Source organism: Phyllostomus discolor, chromosome 7 (genome assembly GCF_004126475.2).
Source record: "Phyllostomus discolor isolate MPI-MPIP mPhyDis1 chromosome 7, mPhyDis1.pri.v3, whole genome shotgun sequence".
In the NCBI taxonomy this organism is placed as follows: Eukaryota; Metazoa; Chordata; class Mammalia; order Chiroptera; family Phyllostomidae; genus Phyllostomus; species Phyllostomus discolor.
Window position 1 is genome coordinate 98,030,600 of NC_040909.2, and position 24,189 is coordinate 98,054,788.

The following is a 24,189-nucleotide window of genomic DNA, read 5'->3' on the forward strand; positions in this document are numbered from 1 at the left end:
AGCATCAAATAGAGCAAAATTCTACATATATGGGTCAATAAGGAGTGTTTCAGACAACACCATCTTACCAGTTTCCTGAGTTTTTGGTATTTTTGTATATTTGACCTGTTTTGTGCCTTAATTTAGGTGAGTGACAAAGATATTTGCTCTAGGACTTCAGTGGAAGAAAAATATATAGTTTTTCATTATCTAGGCTAAGGGTAAATTGTTTCAAATGAAATTATCTGATTAAGTGTCACGTTCTGGCTTTTTTCACTAGAAGCTTTAACTTAGTAAGTAAACATGCCTTAGTTTTATAAAATTAGTTTGTGGTCCCTTTAAGCACAGCAAAAGACATTGGAGGAAGGTAGTGTTGAACGAAGTAGTTGGGAAAACCAGCCTGCAATGAAAAGTTACAAAGAAAAAACTGAACTTTGTGTAGTGGACAACTAGATTTGGTAAGTTTTCCTTAAACTCTTCTGTCAGGAAAAACAGTTTTGGAAAAGAGAATGCCTAATATTTATATTTTTAAATAAAAAAGAAACAGCTATAGTTTATGCGAAAAATCTTTATTTTTTTTTGAACAGTATTAAAACATAAATTATTATGCAGTTCAGTAACACAATGAGCACATGGTAGAGACAATCTTCAAAAGGCACTTCTGGTGCTACCTCACAAAACTGCCTGCTCATCTCATGCTATTCTTCTAATGTTCTTCGGGAATCGCTGCATTTTGTAAAAATTTCAAGGTCCCAGAATAAAACGTCCTTCTCCTGATGGCTTATTTCTATTTACTGCTAATAACATCACTACTGAATCACATTTAAAAGACATTCTTAAATGTTGTCCATTATTCACGTACTAACATAATCATTCTTTTACAGAGCCATGTGGCAGTGTGTTAAGAAACCCAGCACAAATGAAAAGATACTTTGCTATGTGAATCTCCTTCTAGGAGTAAAAGCTGGGTAAACCAGAGCTTTTAGTTGTTATTGTTTACTCTTTTAAAATGGTTTTATTGTAAAGAAGAAAAACTTTTTCTTTAGAAAGCAGGCACCATCTAATTTTTAATAAAAATTGTAATGTAAAAATCAGATTTCCCAATGCTAAATCAAAATAAAACACATTCTTTAAAGAACATTCACAATTGCTCTCAATTTTATCATAGATATATGTACAGAAAATAAATATCAGCTCACCTGATTAGAATAATTTTCTTATAAAGAAAAACATCCTTCACATACTCTTTCACAAAGATACTACTGTATGATTTATGTGGAAACCCAACTAAGTTGAGCAAATGTCTAACAAATTTTTCAGTATTTTCTTTAATTTTTGAAGTTAAAATAAAATTGAACATTATAAAACACTGTAAGAACTGTCGCAAATTGAAAGCCATACCTTCATATTTCTCAGTCAATGAAATATTCTGTTATAAGCTACAGTACAAACATCATATTTCAACTACTGATTTTTTTAAGTAAATGTGAATTATAGGATTTGGCTTGAATATTCTGAGATGATAATAAAATTCAAATCATTTCATGCATAATCCTCAAAATTCCAGATGTATGTGACAGTGATTTAAAAAATGGAGACATATGATTTTCCTTTTGTTGTCATGTTATTGTTCCACTAAAAAGAGAGTCCATACATACAACCATTGTTTTGTCTCTAAATATCTATGCAATCATGACAAGAATCACCAAAAACAGAAGTCAAAATTACATTCTTGATTTGTATAAAAATGCAGACAGACACAGTATTAAGAATTCATTAACTCTACCTGAAATATTTTCAAAATTGTATCAGCACAGTCATTTCACAGAGGCCCACAGAGGCTACACACAATAATTTATGATATACAGACTCTGCCATCAAGAGTTTCTATTGTGCAAATATGCTAAAATAGAATTTCCCTGAGATGAACTGTCTTGCTGGCTCACAGAAAAGTAAATACAGTAAAACCATATTCAGATTTTAATCTGAATTATAATCTAATCTGACACCCACCCAAAATGAGTATTAAGAGATTTGTATCATCAGTTGAGTTGTACTAATAATTCTTTTTAGTGGACTATTTATTCATTTGTTCCTGAACAAATGTACTCAAACTGTTTGAAACAAAAGTTTCTGGAAACATACAAAGGTACACATGAATAACTACTTTACAGATAACTTTCAAGTGTAAAAATCAGTAAATCTCTTCTATGCTTTTAAGTATATTAACATTTAATTACTTCAAAAGTAAATGCATTTAAAAGGTAGTTTCCTAAATACATATGTTGCTCATATCACAAAAGATCAGCCAGACAAGCATTAATGAGATAAAAAAGACTTTTCTTCTTTCATTCATGTTACCAGGTATGATCTTATTTATGTATTTTTAATTAGGAAGGTACTCAAGGCACTCACATTAAATAACTTCTTCTCATTAAGTGGTCTGAGAAATACTGCTGAGATAATTTTCAGACTTCATTACAAAATGTGTCCACTCTTGACAAATATCCTCCATGGAGAATCCTTCACCACCATATTCCAGAGGAAGAATGTCTGGGAAATGCTGAAGTAAGCTTTGTTTGTAATTGGCCCCATGCATATGAATCTGAAATAGCCAAAATGTTTTAGGAGGTTTGTCTTCTGCCTTTTTGATACATTAGATGAATTTTCAATGGAAAATCAACACCATAAAATGAGGTGCTCTAAAAACTTGCAAGATAGGAGAGCATGTACAGATATTACATCCTTTATTCCTCTGCTTATGAATCAAAGAATTTTACTTGTTTGGATTGTGCTGTTTATGAATCTGATCATCTTACTGTTTTTTTATATCTGTATTCTTACAACTATATAAGATTTATACAAAAGTTATTATCCTCTTTCACAAGTAGATTTTTAAAAGTCTAAATAAAAGTATTTTATACATTCTGTTCCCTGATGTACACAAGTGATTATTAGCAAAATATCAGATATCCTGGGACTTTTCTGTAGATCATAAAAGTGTCCTACTGGTATTATTTCAGGTGCAATAGAAGCATATATTACACACAAAATTAGGTATACAGGAAATCATTTATCTGGTACATTTGATGGATATTCTTTGCTAGTATAAAATTAGGAGACAATTATGTTGCTTAAAAACCTTAAATTTTCAAATATTTCCAACTATAAATATCAATCATATAATGCTCAAGGTTAAAGATTTAGAACCTTAAATCAAAAGCATATCTCGTTAAAATATAAATATTAAAAAAAAAACCTTTCTTCATCCACCAGGGCAAAATGTTCATCAAAACATTCAACAATCATTTAATAAATGCCTCTTATGTGCCAAGACAGCAATTTTCAACCATTTTCATCTCATGGCACATATAAACTAATTACTTAAATTCTGCAGCATACCAAAAATTGTATTTTTGCCAATCTAATACAAAATAGATATAATTTTGACTGATTTATAGAAAATAATAATAGTAATTATCTACCCTCTTTGCTCCAAAGTGACTTTTTAAAAAATCAGGCACCTATACTTGTATATAAGGATTTCTGATACCAATAATTAACCAATCAGATGTAACTTTATTATGTGATGTGACTACTAAGATGCGATTCTATTATATGACCATAATATTATGATCATATAAATATATAGGTCATGTGGGACAGAACATTCACATCAGCCAGCTATTGTTGTGTTGGCTGTTGTCATTATTTTATTTGACGATTCGAGGGAAGAGAGGTCAGTGCCCCTGACTAAATAGTCAGGTGTTGCATGTTTTAAAACTTCTTGCGGCACACGTGTTGAAAATCACTGTGCTAGGACATGAGGACTGAAAAATGAATGAAACAAGCTTCCTGTACTCAGGAAACTCACAGTCCTCAATCCCGGGTTTTTTTCTGAAATGTTTAGAATATTATCAGCTAATAGAGAAGAAAGTCTACTATCTCCTCAGGAGGGGGAAATAAGAACATTCATAGAGTATTGCCAAAGTATTGAAAAGGAGAAAAGTGGCTGCATTGGGATCCTCCCCAACCCTGCATTCTGGCAAGTCTGTTTCATGTCAATTGACTTACTAAAATGCTTTACCTCTCCATTTTTATTTTTCTTTCTTTTTTTGCTCATCTTCTCCTATTTATTAGGTTCAGTTTATTATTGCTTTTGTTTTTCTTTGTTGAGAGTATAACCCAAAATAGAAATACCTAGTTTTAGATCTTTCAGAGTTAAAAAGAGGGTAGCCAGCTTTTATCATGCTACATTGAAGAGAAAAAAATTAAAAAAGAATCAGCTTTTGTAAAAAATACTAGAATGAAAATGGGACATCTTCAGAAATGTGGTTTTCCTTGAAGACAGTTGCAAATACCCACTGGATAACCTCAAAAAAATCTCTAGGGTCATAGTTTTCTAAACAGATGTAAGATATTATATTGTAATATAAAAATCCATATTTTTTAAAATTCTAAATACAGTATTATAACTTATATGATCACCATTTGTATTTAAATAATGTTTGACATTTAAATTGTTGAAGCTTTTAAAAACTGTTTTTCTTTCAGGCATTAGATGTTGCCAATGTTTGTCTCAATAAATGCTTTAAAAATTCTCTCTTAAAGATTAATGAACACCCTAAGAGATATTATATTTTCACCTGAGATTTAGGCTCAACAGGGTAGATTAAAAAAAATCAAGTCTCTTTTCTTCAACCAGCATGACATTAAGTCACGTACCTCAGGTACTATGGTTTTCGGTTAAAATGTATTATTTAAAATGCTTGTTTTTTATTTACACAGATAGTACATTCACAGGGCTAGAAGTCAAAACAAGATGAAAGATACACAGTGAGGTGCCTAGCTCTCACCCTTATCCTCATTTGCCCTATCCACACCTTTGTTCTGTATAGATAACCACTTAGGTCACTTTCTTGTTGAGCTTAATCTAATGAACTTTTAATGCAAATATAACTACAGATTCTGATTTTTCCTCTTTTTATACAAAAGGTAGGATACCATAAGCTCCTCTGCATTTTGCTTATTTTACTTTACAATAAATCCTGCAAATCTTGTATTGCACTGTGTCATCTCACAGTTCATCTAACCAGTCCCTGGATGATAAACACGTAGTGATTTCCAATCTTTTGCTGCAATAAATCCACATATATATGCAATTTTGTTCATGTGTGAATAGAATACATTCTCAGAAGCACAAAGGCTGTAATTTTGATAACTATTACTACACTGCCCTCTATAGGGAATACACCATACTGCACTCTGACCAGCTATATGCAAGGAGGCGGAGTTACCCCTTAGAATCACTAACTTGATTTTTCAAAATCAAAAAGAAATTTTAATTTATGAGAGTAGTTGGCTTGTTAGATAAATACAAAATATTATTCCAATGGTGGTGTGATGGTTAATAAAGTAGTTCTTGAATGAGAAAGGATTGGAACATTTGGTAGAGAGGAATAGTTACTTGAATATGCTTCACTCACCCGTTCCTTAATTTTGTCAGTCAGGAATGGTTTAATCATGGAAAAGACAGCATGAAAAATTATTGGTGCATTTATCAAGTGGATGCCACGAACTTTTAATGGAAAGGAATCCTTTGGAAAATAAAGAAAAATCTTATTAATAAGAAAGCATGAATAGATATATATATTTCTATTGACAAGTCCCTTCTTTGAACATTTTCTAAACTTACAACAGCACCTACGTGTGTTTCATCTTCCAAATTATTTTTTTCCATCAACACAACATAGCCTGCTTTATAGTTCACTGTCACTAAATTAAGAAAAGTTCCCTAAAAAGTGTTTATTTTGTAGTTTAGGGGAAGTATTTTAAGAAATACCTTCATCTTTCATTAAAAAGGCACAAAAATTTCTTCCCAACTACATATAAATGTTCAACTTAAATCAATGAGTTATCTGGATGTTAATAAGGAAACTTCTCCCTCAAATTTTTATTTTGAAAAAAATTAAAATTTCATAAAAGTTAAAGGATAGTAAAAAATAAACACACACTTTTAAACTTTTGATACTGGTATAAGTCTTCAACATAAAAGTAATACAGGCTTATTCAGAAGGTTTAAAAAGTTGAGAGTTGAAAGACAAAAACCTCATCAATAGTTTCCCTACCCACAGATCTACAGTTCATATAGAGACATTTCCTGCCAAGGTTCTTTCACACAAAATTCTTTTCTTTTCCCTCTATGAAAAGCCTTTAGAGCTGTGTTATCTATTGGACAATTTTCCTTCCAGGTTCTTCCTATGCATAATTTTATTTTAAACATAATTGCTAACATGCTCTCTAAATAATTTGTATCCTGTTTTGCCCCACTGATATAATACAATTTGTATAAACATCATGAGTTTTAACATGTTGCAATAATCCATCAGATGGATGTACCATAATTTAAGTGACCATTTTCCTATTTCTGGACAGATAAGCTATTTCTAATTTTAATCTATAAGAATTGATGCTCTAGCACCTATCTTTATGTGAAGGAGGCAAATGATGGCTGTAAGCACAGCTTTTAATTCAGATGTTCTGGACTGGAATCTTTGCTCCCTACTGACAAAACAAATGTGCTCAGGCATTGCTATCACCTCTCTGCCATAGTTAATTAATTTGTAGAATGGGAAAATAATAGTCACATAACATACGACTGTGTAGCCATTGAATGATAATTCATTTGAAGGTTTAGCCAAGTACCTGGTACACAGGTATTATTATATACAAGGTCTTTACTGTATTTAAGATGATTCCTTGCCTCTGTTCACCAAAATAGGATTACTAGGTCAGAAACCATGGCCATTTAAAATAGCTTTTGATTTCTAAAAAAATAAAAACTGTGTCAATTTATACCTTCCAAACTTATGACATTTTGTTGTACCATTGCTATGAATATTATCTTTTATTCAATTTTTAAAATTTAGAAAGAGAATTTTAATGACAGAAACAAAGAGAAAGTCATCACATGTATTATTGTTTGAATGTTTAAATTCTGTGATTACTAATTTCGAACATATTTTTACAATTTGTTGCAACATTCTTTCTCTTATGAATTAAAAACATTTTACTTTCTCTTATCATTATTGAATTCTATGTGTCATTGCTAAAATTTTATTTGATTTTCTAATAAATGTACTAACTCTTCTCTTTATGTAATACATAACTAAATCTAGTAAATACATAACTAGATTTTTAAAATCTATTGGAAGTATAATCCCAACAAGTTCAACTATACACTTACTGTAAGAACAGCAGCAATCTTCTTGGCTACAGTTGGGGTAATTTGAAAAGCATGAGAAAAATGCCAGCCATCCAGATCAAAGACAACCTTGATTCCATTCCGTTGGGTTTCTACCTCCTGCACAATAAGCTCGGATGTGATTAGACTTAAACGGAATACATCATAAGCTGTAAAAACTTTGGGGTCCCAGTATGCTAAAAAAATAAAATAAAAAAGGTCATGTCTCAGCATTGCATAAAAATCAGAAAGCAAAAGGAAATTAGTTCTCTTTGAACTTAATAAAAATAAAGATTTGTACAAAGATCATGAATTAAATAGCACATCTAACTGGTGGCTCCAAAACATGTGCCTGCTTCTCTCTAGCAAAGAACAGATTTTTAAGAGCATGTGCCTTAAAAAAAAAAGAATAAATGCAGGCTGGATTTGATTGCCAGATGAAACTGCAGCCCAAATCATGCAGGAGATGGTAGTGGCTAAAGATGGGAATGCCTCTTGCTGTGCTCCAAACTCAAAGATACTGCAAATGGGAAAAGCATGGCCTGTATCATGAAGAGCAACTAGGGCCTTATAGTAACCGGAGAGGTTGCAAAAGGAAATCCCTGAGAAGTAAGACAGGCTGGCTGATGTCTCTGACACCACTTACTGACAAGCAGCATGTAGCAGAGTCATGCCCTGGCAGGCTAGCACAGTAAGTGTGGGCTTTAGAAAGCGGAGTCAGAGAAGCACGCACGTAGCTGCCCGCACCCAGGAAAAACAGGGAATGCCTGAGCTAAGAAGAGGAATTACTGACATTCTTCTCCTCTCCCCTCCCCTACCATTCCTGGGACAGGCCGAGGCATGCAGAAAGGACAGTGATGGACAGGCAAGCAGGTAATCTTAAAAACAAACGAACATGCATCCACTAAGAATTGTAATATTTTTTGAAACACAGACACACAAAAAAGAGAGAAAGCAAACTGAGAGACATGCAGCTAGATCCAGAAGTTTGAAAATCCAACTAACTAGAGTTCTGGGAAGCAATATTACAGAGAATGTGACACAGAGGAGAGAGGAAGAATAACAGTAGGGAAAATTTTTCCAAAGCCGAAAAAATATGAGTCTTCAGACTGAAGGGTCCATGGAGTGCCTAACAGGGTGAAAGAAAAAGAGAAAAAAAATTCATGACTAAGTAATAGTAAAACTTCAAAGTACCAAAATGTCTGTCTTGGACAACTGGGTAGAATGGTGGTAACACTTATTAAGATAGGAAACAATGGAAAAAATATTTTGGTTGGAAAGATGATACGTCATTTTGGACATGTTAAAATGTTGGCTGTGCAATGTCCAATTGGATGCAGCTGGACTGGGAGCTAGTTGTGTGAATCCTTGCGAACAAAGGTAATGAGGTAGTTAAATATCGGGGCATTGTTTATGTTTATATGAGAGCTTAAGACAGGGATTATCTTTGATCTATGTTTATCTTTGCTGCGGTCAAGAGATAAAGTAGCCTGAGAAAAGGAGGCTGAGTCCAGTGTCCTAAAAAACTTCAGAGTTTAAAGGGTGAGTAGAATAGAGGATGCCAGCAAATGAGTCTAAGAAGAGCCAGTTAAATCAGAGAACAACACCAGGAGAATGTGGCATCAAAGAAAAAGAAAGCATTGAACCAACCTAAATTATATAAAGTATGGGCTTGCTAAGGAATGATCTAGAAAGTATGGTTATTGGTGCATATGTAGTATACTTCTAAAACATATAATATTTGTGATTGCAATAATTTTAAGAATATAAATTAAAACTTTTACAACACATTTTTAAATTTGAATAAAATCTAAATGATAATTATCTCTTAAACAAAAATAAATCTACTCCAAACTGAAACCAAAACTTAGTTTTGTGATGTTTTAATACTACTATGGGTAGTTTGGGAATGCTTTCTTTTAATTTTCATAATTATGAATTTTTTCTCATAAAAGCCTTTCCTCTCCTTAGGGTTATAATCAACAAAATTTTACCATATTTATTCTAATACTCATGCAACTATTTTGTATTCCCAAAACAAAAAATTCAGGTAAAACAGTCTTAAAATATCCATTGTCCATTTAAATCAGAGTAAGAAATTTCACATTTGCATGTTATTACATATCTATTTTACAATTCTGTAGAAGTGCTAGACTATTTCAAATTTGAGACATTGTTGAATTTTTTTTCAGGAATTGTAATAATGTTATTCTTTGATGCCTGGGTATAAACATGCCTTATTTTTTCATTAAGTTATCTCTCCTCATTTTCTCCCTCTTTTTTAAATTACTAGATTAAAAATGTCCTTTACATGAAACTTCCCTTGAAGTAAAATCTGTTTGCTAAAAAAGAGCGAGTGAGAAAGAGGAACTGGTTTGCTGTGTTGATGTGTTGAGAGGTCAAGTAAAACAGGATGCCCCTCAATGTCCATTAGATTTGGTGAAAAGAAGGTCAATGACAACTTGTTGAGGTCATTTCAGCAGAGAGGTGGGGGTGAGTCCAGTGAGACCAGGGTCGGTTGAGAGGAACTGTAAGAAAATGTGGATAGTGAACATCACTAACTTACAAATTTGGTGAGAATGACAGGACTGGGGAGATGGCTGGGGCTGGAGGATCTTGTGAATAACTAGGACTTTTGTTTCATTTTGGATGGCTGACCCTGAACAGATGTAAATGTCAATGGGTAGGGTCTAGTAGCAAGGAAAAACTTAATGATGTAGAAAGAACAGAGATAGTCAGAAATATTCCTACGAAGGCGCAATAAAATTGCCCCTTGTTTTAAAAGCCTCGGATTCCTGTAATTTGAATTTGAGTAATCAATCCAACTCATCTATACTATGCTACTTCAGACACTGGCTGACAACGACAAAGGTGAAAAATACAAATGGAATAACTGAAAGTCTGCAGTTCAGAAAATAGTTATATTCCTAAATTTCTCAGCCAACCAGCATGGTAAGACATGTGCTGTCTAATAGGGTAGCCATTAATTGCATGTGGCTATTTAAATTTAAATCAGTTAACATTAACAGAAATAAAAAATTCAGTTTCTATGTTGCAATGGCCACATTTCAAGTACTCAAAAGCCTGTGTGGCTAGTGGCTACTGTAGAACAATTTCATCATCATAGTCACATTGGATAGCTCTGGTCTGGACTTGAATCTTTTTTAATGCAAAAGAAAAACATGCCTTAAAATTTTAATTCCTTCTCTAACATGTATCTAACATTTATTGAGTCATTATTGTATACTAGGTGATGCTTTAATTATGTTTTATATATATCACAGTAATCCTATATCTCATAGGACTAATGTACACAGTAATCCTATGAGATAGGTTCTTACTATGAAATAGATTCTAAACCTATGAGATAAGTTCTTACTAAGCTATTTGATGGGTAAGAAAATGTTGTTAGAGCTACATGGCTCTCCATGTAGCTAGAACATAGCAGAGCTAAGATTCCGAACAAGCAATGCATTCCTAAGAACTTGTATTCAGAAGAATTAAGCCATCGTCAAAACTTAATATTCAACGTTAAATTTTACTTTTGCTGCTTCAGTGTAGTAGTGAGTCTCAAAAGGCTTAGAATTACAGCTGACTCTTGAAAAACAGGGGTTAGGGATGTTGACCCTCAGGCAGTCAAAAATTCGAGTATAACTTTTCACTCCCCCAAAACTTAACTGCTAATAGGCTACTATTGACGGAAAGCCTTACTAATAGCATAAACAGCCCATTAACACATATTTTGAATGGTATAAGTATTATATACTGTTTTCTTACAAAGTAAGCTACAGGAAATAAAATGTTCCTAAGAAAATCATGAGGAAAAGAAAACACATTTACAGTACTGCACATATTTATTGAAAAAAAAATCTGTGTATAAGTGGCTCTACATAGGTCGAACCCATGTTGTTCGAGGGTCAGCTGTGTATCCTCTGGCTTGTATGCTAAGAATGGCCAAACTTTAGTCTCAGGGTGCCCTGTCAAACCGGGGAGAGGCTCTGGGCATTTTTTCACTGCTTTTACTGGTACCTAGCAAAGTGGTTAGGCCAGTGTGCCGTCAAAAAGCTCTACCATAGATTTCCTTTTTCAGTTCCTTCCATTAATGCAATTAAGTTTAGAAAATTTATAAATCTTTATTGTATCATTTCATTTTACTCATAAAATTCTTCTGTGTTTCTTCTTTTTACCCTAGAATAACATGTAATTTCTACATGACACATTATTTTGCATAACACACAGGAGATTTGCTGCATATCCTTTCTTACCACCCGTACACCTGCATGTTTTTCCTGTTTTTAAAATCTTTTGGAGTTAAACAGTATTCTTAGAAATTAACATACTATAAGAGACCCTCGCTAAACAATAAAAGACTTGATTCAGTGTTAAGGCATTTATGATCAAAGTAGTACATTTGTTTTTTCATTATCAAGGTGTCATTTTTATGACTTAATTTCCCCAGTTACTTTATGGACAAGCTAGGAAGACTTCAGCCAGGCAGTGCAGAGCCAGAATATACGCAGAAAGAATCATCTGTAGATTTCAGGGTTACATTCCTGGAATCCCTGTGCAGGGTTGCCAATAAAATATAAGGTGCCCAGTTAAAGCTGAATGTCCAGGAAAAAGAATATGTATGTATGTGTGTGTGTATATATATATAGTATAAGTATGTATATACTTATATATATATACTTGTATATACATATATATTTTTAGTATAAATATATGTATATATTTAGTATAAGTATATATACTAAATACATATATTTAGTATTATTGGTATATATATTTTAGTATAAGTATATTTAATAAACAGAATATGTAAATATATATATATTTTAGTATAAGCATGCCTCATGCATACCAAAACTGGTTTGTTGTTTATCTGAAATTCAAATGTAAATGCACACTTTATATTTTCATAAAATAAAGGTTTATTTGCTACATAAAACATAGGTACTATGCTAAATCTGGCAACTCTGCCCCAAGGAATTCAAAGAACTTCATTCAACATCCCGTACCACCACTGGAGCAACAAGACGGCAATGTCTATTATTGTCTCTAAACAGATGTCTGGTTTATAGACAATGACTTCATGACTAACTCAGCTGCATTTGACACACAGAAGCTGGAGCAAAAAATCAGAGTCATTCTACTCAGTTTTCTGATACTTTTTGAAGAATTAAATGCAGTGTTTTCTTGCAAGAAGGCAAACAGCTGAATAGCAGGCACCTATTTTATCTATAAGCAGGCAGGAAAAGGAAATCTATACATAATTTAAAGTCTCCTAAAATATTTAAAGATATACAAGTTTCTGGAAGATTATAATTCATAAGATTCTGATCACAAAATGTTATGTTGGGCCACGGGAACATGCCGCAGGTGGTACGTGTCCTTCTCCCTTGAATTCCATTTTTCATACCACGCAGATCTAAGGAAGGGGCAGGAATTGGAGGTTGCCAACCTACAAGAAATACTAGGGAGACCTGATAATGAAAAGCGGAAGCAGTAAAAAGCAGGAAGGGCATGTGGAATACAGTGTCTCCACAACTTTCTGGGTTTCTGCTTTCCCACTGCACCTTTCTCCATCTAGGGGAATGAGCACTTTGCTCCGCAGCTTGGGCGCTATCCAACTAGTCATTCACTCACTCATTCCAAAATACTTAATAAACACCTACCACATGCCCTAGTTCAGTGCTTGGTATACACATCAGAGAATGGAATAGCTTCTATGTGTTGCTGTAGTTCAGAACTTTTATTTCCATTTCCCATTACATGTTTTTAAAACATTTTCTTTTGATCTTTTTCATCTTTCCCCTACTATTTCTCTTCTGTTTTCTTTTTCTCCTGTTTTATACAGTTGATGGTATGGAAAAATGAAGTCGGATTTTCATTGGTTTTGTTAATTTTCTCACAACTGCCAGTTTTATTATTCTTCGGGGATGTTAAAATATGAATTAAACCTAAGTTAAAACCTGAAAAGCCTAAATATGCTTACCTACGGACTCACCGAAAACCTCTGTGTGGCATCAAGGGAAATCAAGTGGAAGCACCATGTCTGACTTACCGATTCTGTAAATGAGAACTCTGCTGCCAGTGGGATCCCTGGCTCTCAGGGCTCCAAGGTAGCCCGCCCTCAGGAGGCCAAGAACACTGCCAGGGTGTAGATCTGCACTTATTTCTGGACATTCTTCTCTCCACTTAGAATAGTTTTTCAGTAACTGAAAAACAAAATGAAAAGTGTCAGCAGACAGCGTACTTGGTAAGCATCTTGTAAAAATGGCAGGAAAGCCTTGGCACTGCACATGGCCCCTGCCACCCATCATGTTGAGATTTTAATCTGCGGTTTCCTTTTAGCATAAAAAATAAAAAGTTTCTTTCATCAAGGATCTCAAGTGATAGGAGTTTATTCAAAATTCAAAGTTGAGTAATTCTTATTTGTCTCCTGTGATGGATGGCCTCCAAAGATAACTGCCTACGATCCCTCTGCCCCGATGCACAAGTGTCATCAAAGGGTGGAATCCATTTCATTCCTTCCCCTTGGATCTAGGCTGGCCTCACATTTTGCTTGACTAACAGAGTTTGGCCTGATGTGACACCATGCTGGGTTTTTGAGAAGTCTGGGACTTTCTGTTTTTACTATCTAGGATTCAGACGCCATGTAAGGTTATACAATGCAAAGTCTATGCAGAGAGGCCCTGGAGAGTGAGGGGCTGTCTTACTCAGATGCCCTGTGGAGCAGAGATGAACATCCCTACTCAGCCTTGCCCAAACTGGAGAATCACAGACAGGGCTGTGGTCTGTGCCACCAGGTTCTGGTGTGATTTGTTACCTGGCAACGGGCAACGGAAACATCCACCTTTATTTAGTTTTTCTGAGAATAGAAATCGATCAAATGAATTAACTCCACAAATACCTTTGGAGTACCTACAAGGTTCCACACACTCTGTTTGGCACTTGAGTCAAAGCAGCAACCGCAGTGAACTCCTGATCTCACTGGAAGTGACCTACGGGGGACAACTGGATTGTACAGGCCATGCTGTGCAGTGAAAAGCTCCGTTCCCAGGCTGCCTCTTCAGTAGAACCTTGGGACCGCCACTCACTACCTATGTGATCTTCAGTAACTATTTAACTCTGTTGAGTCTTGTTTTCTAGAGTTACCGTATTTTTCCAGACTATAAAACACACTTTTCCCCCCACAAATTTGGCAGGAATAATGGTTGTTAATGCTGCTGTTGAGTTCTGTTTACATTTACATTTACATTGGTGAAATATTATGTTATTTATGTTATTAAATATTTTACATTTTTTGCTTCAAAATTTTTTTTCCTATTTTCTTCCTCTAAAACCTAGGTGCATCTGATGGCCGGAAAAATACAGTACATGTAAAGCCTACATGGGCAGAATGTGTGGTGGTTAGTACTGTTATAATAGGGAAAATTGTTCGGGTTAACTGGCTCAGCCAAGTATTTAGTGCAGGTTTACATTAAAGATGGCTAGAATTTCTTGATTTTTATTTTCTTTCCCACAAAAAACTTAATCAAAGGTACAAAGGAACATCTCTATACAACTCCTATACTTTCAACTAATAGAAAAAAACAAAAATTAATTTTGTTAATAGTAGTATACATTCAGAAAGACTATGAAACTCTATGGGTGGATATTAGGTCTCAACAAAATATTGTTTGAAGGAATCCTGTTTTCTCTTTTTTCCCTAAAAGAATCACCAGTAATGATTACTTCACATTTACAAATAATACAAACATTGCCAGTATATTGTGAAGAATACTAAAATGAAATTATACATTTAAGACTTACTATATTTTAATTTTCTTCTTTATGATTTTCAGCATTCTCAATTTTTCTAAAATGGCAATATACAGGGTCCAGCACAAATAATGCCCCTTTTTTATTACAAAATCTTTTACTATAAAATCATAAGCATGTAATTATGTATCATAACAATATCACATGCAAGCACACCATATAACATTTTAGGTGAAATGTTCAAATTAAAATTATAAATTACACCCATATTATTACCTTACCAACCACACTCAAGTAGGCATTACTTCAGCTGGACCCTGTATTTGAATTTAAAAAGATCTATTAGAAATGTAGAACTAAGTGTTGCAGGTTCAATTCCCAGTCCCAGCACATGCCTGGGTTGCAGGCCATGACCCCAGCAACTGCACATTGATGTTTCTCTCTCTCTCTCCCCCCTCCCTTCCCTCTCTAAAAATAAATAAAATCTTAAAAAAAAAGAAATGTAGAACTAAAGTTCAGATGTAAGGGAAGGACAAATTTTTATATTTGAGAGTTTTTGAGAGTCACCAGAATAAACATTATAACTATAATAACAAAGTAGTAAATGACCAGGAGGAGAAATTATGAATATAAATTTTATTTTTTAAGTATATGTTATTGATTATGCTATTACAGTTGTCCCATTTTTTTCTTCCATTTATCTCCCTCTGCCCTGCACTCCCCCTCCCACCAGCATTCCCTCACCTTAGTTCATGTCCATGGGTTGTACACATAAGGTTTTCGCTTCTTTATTTCCTACACTATTATTAACTACCTGCTGTCTATTTTGTGCCTACCAATTATGTTTCTTATTCCCTGTACCCTTTCCCACATTCCCCACTCCCCTCCCTGCTGATAACCCTCCATGTGATCTCCATTCTGTGATTCTGTTTCTGTTCTAGTTGTTTGCTTAATATTTTTGTATTTTGTTTTTTAGGTTCAGTTGTTGCTAGTTATGAGTTTGTTGTCATTTTACTGTTCATAGTTTTGATCTTATTCTATTTCTTAGATAAGTCCTTTTAACATTTCATATAATAAGGGCTTGGTGATGATGAACTCCTTTAACTTGACCTTATCTGGGAAACACTTTATCTGCCCTTCCATTCTAAATGATAGCTTTACTGTACTGAATAGAGTAATTTTGGATGTAGGTCCTTACCTTTCATGGCTTTGAATACTTCTTTCCAGCCCCTTCTTGCCTGTAAGGTTTCCTTTGAGAAATCAGCTGATAGTCATATGGGAACTCCTTTGTAGGTAACTCTCTTCTTTCCTCTTGCTGCTTTTAAGATTCTCTCCTTATCTTTAATCTTGGGTAATGTAATTATGGTGTGTCTTGGTGTATTTCTTCTTGGATCCAATTTCTTTGGGACTCTCTCAGCTTCCTAGACTTCCTGGAAGTCTATTTCCTTTGCCAGATTGGAGAGGTTTTATTTCATTATTTGTTCAAATAACTTTTCAATTTCTTGCTCTTCCTCTTTTTCTTCTGGCACCTATATGATTCAGATGTTGGAATGTTTAAAGTTGTCCCATAGGTTCCTCAGCCTCTCCTCATATTTTTGAATTCTTGTTCTATCATTCTGTTCTGGTTGAATATTTATTCCTTCCTTTTGTTCCAAATCGTTGATTTGAGTCCCAGTTTCTTTCCCTTCACTGTTGGTTCCCTGTTTATTTTCCTTTATTTCATTTTGGGTAGCCTTTGTTTATTCCTTCTTTTTTTTAAAGATTTATTTATTTATTTTTAGAGAGGGAAGGGAGGGAGAAAGAGAGAGAGAGAGAGAGAGAGAGAGAGAGAAACATCAATGTGTGGTTGCTGGGGGCCATGGCCTGCAACCCAGGCATGTGCCCTGGCTGGGAATCGAACCTGTGATGCTTTGGTTCGCAGTCCATGCTCAATCCACTGAGCTACGCCAGCCAGGGTGTATTCCTTCATTTTCTGATTGAACTCTCATCAATTCTGTGAGCATCCTGATTACCAGTGTCAGCACCCAGGGTGCTTCCCACAAGGGGATTGTGCCCTGGATGCGTATTCCCAGGTGGGTTGCCTTATGTACATTCTAGGACCCTGTGGGCCTCTCCAATGGAGTCTCTGGTGAGACTGGGAATTTCTCCTACCCCACAACCCTCTCAGATTTTTACAGCCAGAGGTTTTGAGTCTTTAGTTTCCCACTCTGAAACCCTGGGTTCTGTGGTTTCACTCCTCAGTTGTTCTTCTTGGCTTATCTTTGTGCAAATGTAGGACCGCTAGGTCAACCACCCACAGTATCGCCCATGGGGTCCACCACCTTGTCCATGTCCTCTCTTCCCCGGCTGCCCATCTCCACCCCTGCTACCAGTCTAGACGAATGTTTCTTTAACTCCTTGGTTGTTGGACTTCCATGCAGTTTTATTTTCTAGCAGTTCTGGTGGAGTGTTTTTTTTTTTTTGGTTTTAAATCGGTTGTTATTCTTCTTTTGGTTGTGTGAGGAAGCAAAGTGGTTCTACCTACACGTCTATCTTGGCCAGAATTCCACAAATATAAATTCTAAAAAACAAGTAGAGAGTGAAAGTCCAAGCCACAGGAGATGCCCATAGCTGGGAACGGCTGGAAGAAGAAGAGAGAAGCTGGTTGGATTTTAGGAGAAACACTGCTATGGTGCACAGAAAGGAGGAAAAGTCGTGTGTGTGTGTGTGTCTGTGTGTGTATGTGTCTCTCTCTTCCCCTTTCCTCACATTCTCTGATATTGTCTCCCTATCTTTTTCTACCTCTCTTTCATTTCTACATTTAATTAACTTTTCTTAACTGATTTTAAAGAGAGGATCTTTCTAAGAGTTAAATACAATGGAGAGGTAAGAAAGAAAAAAAAGCCAGTAAATTTGCCAACCAAGAAATAACTGGTGACCTAAATAGCAGTCGCCAAAAGCAGAACGAACAAAAGGCACATTGTAGATGATTCTGATATAGTCATCCTAGTCTATAAGATGAATTTCTCTTCCTCCTCCTTTAAGTAACACTTATTCTGATGCTCCCTTAAGGGGAGCATAAGTGTTACTAGTATTTTATAATGCTCATTACATTTTTCATAGTTCTCACAGGCATAAAAATAGTTCTTTTAATTCTGATGTAAGCAAAATGCTAGAAGCAGCATATTAGCTCCTATATAGAAAAAACAATTTTATTTTCCTATAAAATGATAACTTTATCATATATAAATATGTATATTTATATTAAATATATATATATGGAGTATGTATGTGGAACATATATATATGGAAAAATATACTACATACAGGGTTTGGTACAGTCCGCAGTTTCAGGCATCCCCGGGGTTCTCCAGAAGTACCCTTGAGCATAACGGAACCCCTGAACTGCCTGAGTAAACCAGCTGGATCCACACACTTGAGAAGATGATTTTTGTAAAGGCTCACAATTAACTCACATGCCTTTGACCTTTAATTTTTGCAAAATTAAAATATTTATACCTGGATCTTTGATTATTACTTTTCCACTGACAAATACTTTCAAAGATCCAGTTGACATAAAGGAATAATGTAAATTACAAAATGCTACAAAGCAATTATTGAACAAATGATCTAAAGTTCACAACAACAAAACAATTGAGTGCAAGTAAATATCATTATTGAAAGGCACCACAATTTGTACCACAATTAGGAATAAATAAATTAAAAACTTATGATTTACTTTAACTGTACTTTATAGTAGAATAGCTTTCTTCTTACATTTTCATGTACTTTCAAACAAAATAACAACCATATCTGTGAAGATTTCATAGCCTTTAATGGCATCATTTCCAATTCATCCTTGCAAGCAACCTGAGAAGTAACTATTGTTACCGCATTTTATGTGTTAAAAAGACTAAAGCTCAGAGACATCAGTTATATGTTAGTTTAAGGGCAATAACTACAGGAGCAGAATGGAGACTGAAACACCCATGATATGACAAATTTTACAAAGAAGCTACATTTAGTGGGAAATTAGCAGGGAGAGTCAATGGTGCCTTGAAAGCTTCCAATTCTTTGGGAAAACCATAACATTAACTAGAGGATAAAAAACTTATCACATAGAGCATAAATATAAGGAACTGGACTATTTACCTGTGAAAGACAGAAATTCACAAGAATATGTAGAACAGACAAAAATTAATAGTCATGTTTTTATGTTCATTGTTTTAAACAGACAAGTGTAGTATACCTGACAGCACAGGCTGTCGTGACTTCAACCCAAGTTCAAATTCTTGCTCTACCACTTAACTGTGATTTCAGACAAGTCACTTAACCCTTACATCTCAGTTTCTTCTAAAATGAGAAAATAATGAGATAACCCAGCAAACAGTACCTACAAAGTAACCAGCACTCTGAAAGCTATTAAAGTTCTAAAAACCTCATTAATTCATTATCTCTTCAAATATAAAAACCAGGGAAAATGAGAAATTACATTACAACTGAGGGACTTACTGAAGTTTCTTTGTATAATAAAACTATAGAGCTTTTATATTATAAACAAGGAAATTTGAGTTGAATTAACTGCCTTTGTAAAGTAAAGTAAATAGCTTCATGCTCTAATACTTTCTCTTTCATTTCCAGGTGGCAGAAAAATAAGGTAAAGAGTTCACAGACAGAAACTTTATCCCTGTTCAGTAGATTTAGACAGTCTTACTAGCAAATTCTTCAAGGATATGGTGCAATGAAAACATTCAGGAACATAAAGAATACAGAAATATATATGTGTGTATATATATATATATATATATATATATATATATATAAAATGCAAGGGCTGGAGGTATATTTTATTTCTTCTATTTTGTTGTTTTTATTTTTGTCTTTTTTATTTATAAATTATTGGGTAACTGTTGTTCATAACATTGTATAAGTTTCAAGCGTACGATTCTGTAATTGTACATCACCTGTGTATTGCATTGTGTGTGCTCACTACCAAAAGTCTCGTCTCCCTCTGTCACTATAAATTTGACCCCCTTTACCCTCTTCAGACCCCCCAACTCCTTTGCACTAGTGCCATACTTCAGATGGCTGTGTTTAAGATATTCCTCTTAAAAAGCAAACAAAATGAAATCAACAGTAAATCATAAACTTTTTGCAGTTAGTTACCTCTACAACATATGAGGGGGGACCCCCCAAAAACCAGAATTATCTTCTGGAGGGTGGGCCCCTTGTAAATAGGCTTCCCCCCACTAGGTGAGTGTCCTAGGAACCCATCTGTATCAGTGTGCCAATTGCTGTTTTTGTAAGAGGTGGTGTTGCGCTTCAGTGAATTTTTTTAAAGACTCTTTCAACACTTCTGCCCGTTTCATGATGGGTGATTTACAAGCGCACCTGCCTACACTATGCTGAGTGTTCAGCAGTTTTTGACTAAAAACAACATGACCCCCATGCCTCAATCTCACCCCAAGCAAATTTTTCTCCCCAAATGAAGAAAAGCCCTCAAAGGGAAATGTTTTACCCATGTGGAAGAGGTGAAACAAAAATGGCAGAAGCACAAGGCATCAAAATTGATGGATTAAAAAACTGTTCCAGGCAGGCTGTGAACCAAAGCATCGCAGATTCTATTCCCAGTCAGGGCACATGCCTGGGTTGCAGGCCACGGCCCCCAGCAACTGCACATTGATGTTCCTCTCTCTCTCTCTTTCTCCCTCCCTTCCCTCTCTAAAAATAAATAAATAAAATCTTTTAATAAAAGAATTTAAAAAAACTCCAAAAAACAAAAAAAAACTGTTTCAAGCAGTGGAATAAAGGTCTTAATAGGTGTATTGCATCAGATGGAGAGTATTTTGAAGGTGTTTGAAGTTTAAACACATAAGAATAAATACACAATGTTTTATAAATAAATTCTAGAGGTGTTTTTGGGTTCCTCCTCATATATGTTTAATGCCTCAGACTGTACTCTCTCTAGGACCTGAAACTGTGTCTTCATACTCAGTATCTGCTGAGTGATTATTAGTTTATTACTCATGATGTTGAGACACGTAGGTAGTCATTTGACAAAATGAAAACAAATAAAGTCAGATTCCTAGTTCATTCCTAACATTGAAGAAATCCTAGTACAGCAACAAGCCCAACATCAAAAAAAGAGAAGTAGTAAATTACTTAAGAAAATTTTGGGAAGAGCTTATAAAACCCAGAAGTAATCAGAGAAAAATCATACCAATACATTTGTTACATGAAAACTTAAAATTCTACACAGAAAAAAATATCAATATCAATACAACAAACTAAGACAACAGCCTATTTGCTTTTATACATCAAGATATTTTATGAATAAAAATATTATATTGTATGTATATTATATCTTATGTAAACAAACTGGAAGAAAATAAATGGGAAAAACAACAAGTTACTGAGAAAAGAATTTTAAAGTGTTAAATATATAGAAGACAATTGACCTCACTTGTAATTAAATACATGCATATTATAATAATGAGAACCAGTTTCTCACCTAGCAGGTTGGCACACAGATCATAAAGTTGGCTAATATAGCATGGGTGGTGATATGCGGAAATATGCACCATTGTGTAATACAGAACTGACAAAATTAGTGCCAGTACGCATCTCACTTCATCTGGCAATTCTGCAGGTAGAACTTGTCTTATACGGAGATATTCTGATTTTTACACAAGAACAAATGTGCAGAGACAGGCTAGAACATTCAGTTGGTGATGGGAAACATCCCATTTATTCTGTTTACTGCATTTTGTATACTGCCAGGCAAATAGTAAGTGTTCAAAAAACAATCCTTGGCCCTGGCTGGTATAGCTTAGTGGACTCAGTGCAGGCCCTAGAACCAAAGGGCCACAAGTTCGATTCCCAGTCAGGGCACATGCCTGGGTTGCAGGCCAGGTCCCCAGTAGGGGGCATGTGAGAGGCAACCACACATTGATGTTTCTCTCCCTCTCCTTCTCACTCCTTTCCCCTCTCTCTAAAAATAAATAAATAAACCTTAAAAAAAAACAATCATTGAATGCAGAATGAAGAGCATGCATGGCAGCTCTGCCTTGTCTGATGACAAGTCCACGTCTAACAACAAGGATTGCTCAATAAATGTTAACACAATGTATTCATACAATGAAGAGCACAGGGTCCACAAAAGAAAAAAGTGTGTATATACATTTCAACAGATACATATATGCTGAAATATGATGCTCTCTATGATAAACCTATGATATGATAGGTTTATGCAAGGCAAAGTGTAAAATACATACATATGCTTGTGTGAAAGTCGGCTCTACCTGGAAAGAGAAACAAGACACAGGTAACTAACATCCTGTGGGTAGACCACTTGGCAAACTAAGGAGTAGGGTGGGAATTTTTTTCCTTTCAAAAGTTACTTTTAGAAACTTACTTTGTACTGTTTTATCATTTATGAATTATTTTACCACCTGTAGTCTTCACATTTTCAATTAAAAATTAGTTATCAACAACCAAAACCCTCATACTGAGACACGTTGAGATTCTGTACTATTACACTGCTCTTGCCTTTCTAGTCGCCGCTGCCTGACATGGAAGAAGCCACTAGGAGAAAAGGCGTGCAGTTGCTGAGTGCTTGCTCTGTGCGGGGCACGTCTTACTCGGTTAAAGTGGTTAATGGTCAGTCGTGGGAAGGAGTCCAGGAGGTAGGCGTTCTCACCATTATTTAACCGGTGAGAATGCTGAGTTCAAAGTGACAAAACTAAAGGTCGCATCCCTCCAGTTCCTGTCTTCCCACCACCTCTTCTCTCACCCAACCTGGAAACACAAAAGAATAGCTGCATTCCTACACTCAAAATGTACTGGACTACCTTACTGTCTTGACACTTAAGGATTACTAGTAATAACACTATTTCGCTAGAATTTTTTGGCTTTAGACCTTCTATCTTATTGGCAATTTCATTCTCCCCTCCACACGTGGAGTTACCTGCTAAGATATAATGAAATAAATCTAAGTTTCCAACTTCTCATCACCAGCTTTCTTCTAGAGAAGAGGAAAGACATTTCCCCAAACTTCACAAATTCCAGAGACTCATCAAGGACAGAGTTCCAGTGTCAATGGGGCCATCACCCCAGAGGGCTCTGGCTTTGCCAGATTTTCGTTTTCCAAGACCCAGACAAAGTGAATGAGCCGAGGCTGAATTTCTCAGAAAACCCACAGCCACAGCGCCCGCTGCCCAGTGCGCCAGGGCACGTTCCCACAATATCTGTCTTGCAACTTCGGCTTTCACGGGTGTCAAGACAGCACAGCCCGCGTTACGCAGTCCTGTCCGTAGAGTGGAGCTCAGCGGCGAGCACGCTTACCCTCCAGGCCAGGTCGAGGTCGAAGTCCCGGGCGCGCAGGAAGCGCAGCAGGAAGGAGTCGGTGAGCCGCAGCTTCGCGAGCTCGAGCGGAGCGCCCTCGGCCCGCGCCCGGCGCCGCAGCTCGGCCAGGCTGGGCTGCAACAGCGGCGAGTGGTCCGGCAGCGCGCTCAGCTGCAGCCCGGTGGCCGTCGCCGGCCCGGGCCGCACCTCTGCCATGCCCGCCGCCCGCCGCTCCGGCTGGGGTGGCCCTGGCTGTCCGGAAAAGCGTGGGCTGCGCCACCCTCCAGCCCCTCCCCCGGCGGCCGCTGCCCAGCGCTCTCCCACCCTCCCGCCCCGCCTGGCCCCGGCGGCGGGCAGCGCCCTGCCTCCCCAAAAGAAACCACGTGGTGTCCCCAGGAGTGCTAATAATTTCGAAAGCGCTAAGTACTAACTTGAACCTTATCCCGAAGGGAATTCACTGGCTATCAACGCTGAGGGGAGATGTCAAAAAGTTTGCCTACGTTGACTGGCATGTTTCAAATCTCTTAGGGAATCTTTTTTTCCTTTCCATTTTCCCCTCTCCCCCCTTCCCCCTTTCCCTCATAGCACTGACAATGGTGAATAAATAAACTCCTGTATGAGACTAGGAAGCTGGCCCAGGGACACCTGGGATACCAGGCCCTGTTCTGGGGCAGCGAGGAAGCCAATAGGAGACATAATCAGAGTCCAATGGGAAGGCTATTGCAAGGGAGGGAAAGAGCTTTGATCTTTACTTGGGGTGACCTGGAAAGCTGTTGGGGTAAAAGTTTACAATTCAACGTGAAAACCGGTGTGACAGAGGCAGGGGGAAAGTGCTGCGAGAGAGCGGAGGAAGACTGGCCCTGCTTAGGTAGGACACGTGC

The 24,189-nt window shown here is 36.2% G+C and overlaps 1 protein-coding gene across 1 annotated transcript; it reads right to left on the bottom strand.

Annotated features, from left to right (window-relative positions):
- Positions 1-531: 531 nt before the first annotated feature.
- On the bottom strand, positions 532-23,590 carry TTPA (alpha tocopherol transfer protein). Its single transcript, XM_028533889.2, has 5 exons — positions 23,309-23,590; positions 13,287-13,440; positions 7,226-7,419; positions 5,466-5,576; positions 532-2,584 (listed from the first exon to the last, which is right to left on the bottom strand). Exons 1-5 carry the CDS (start codon positions 23,522-23,524, stop codon positions 2,414-2,416), a joined length of 846 nt encoding a protein of 281 aa, XP_028389690.1. The 5' UTR covers positions 23,525-23,590; the 3' UTR covers positions 532-2,413.
- Between the last annotated feature and the right edge of the window lie 599 nt (positions 23,591-24,189).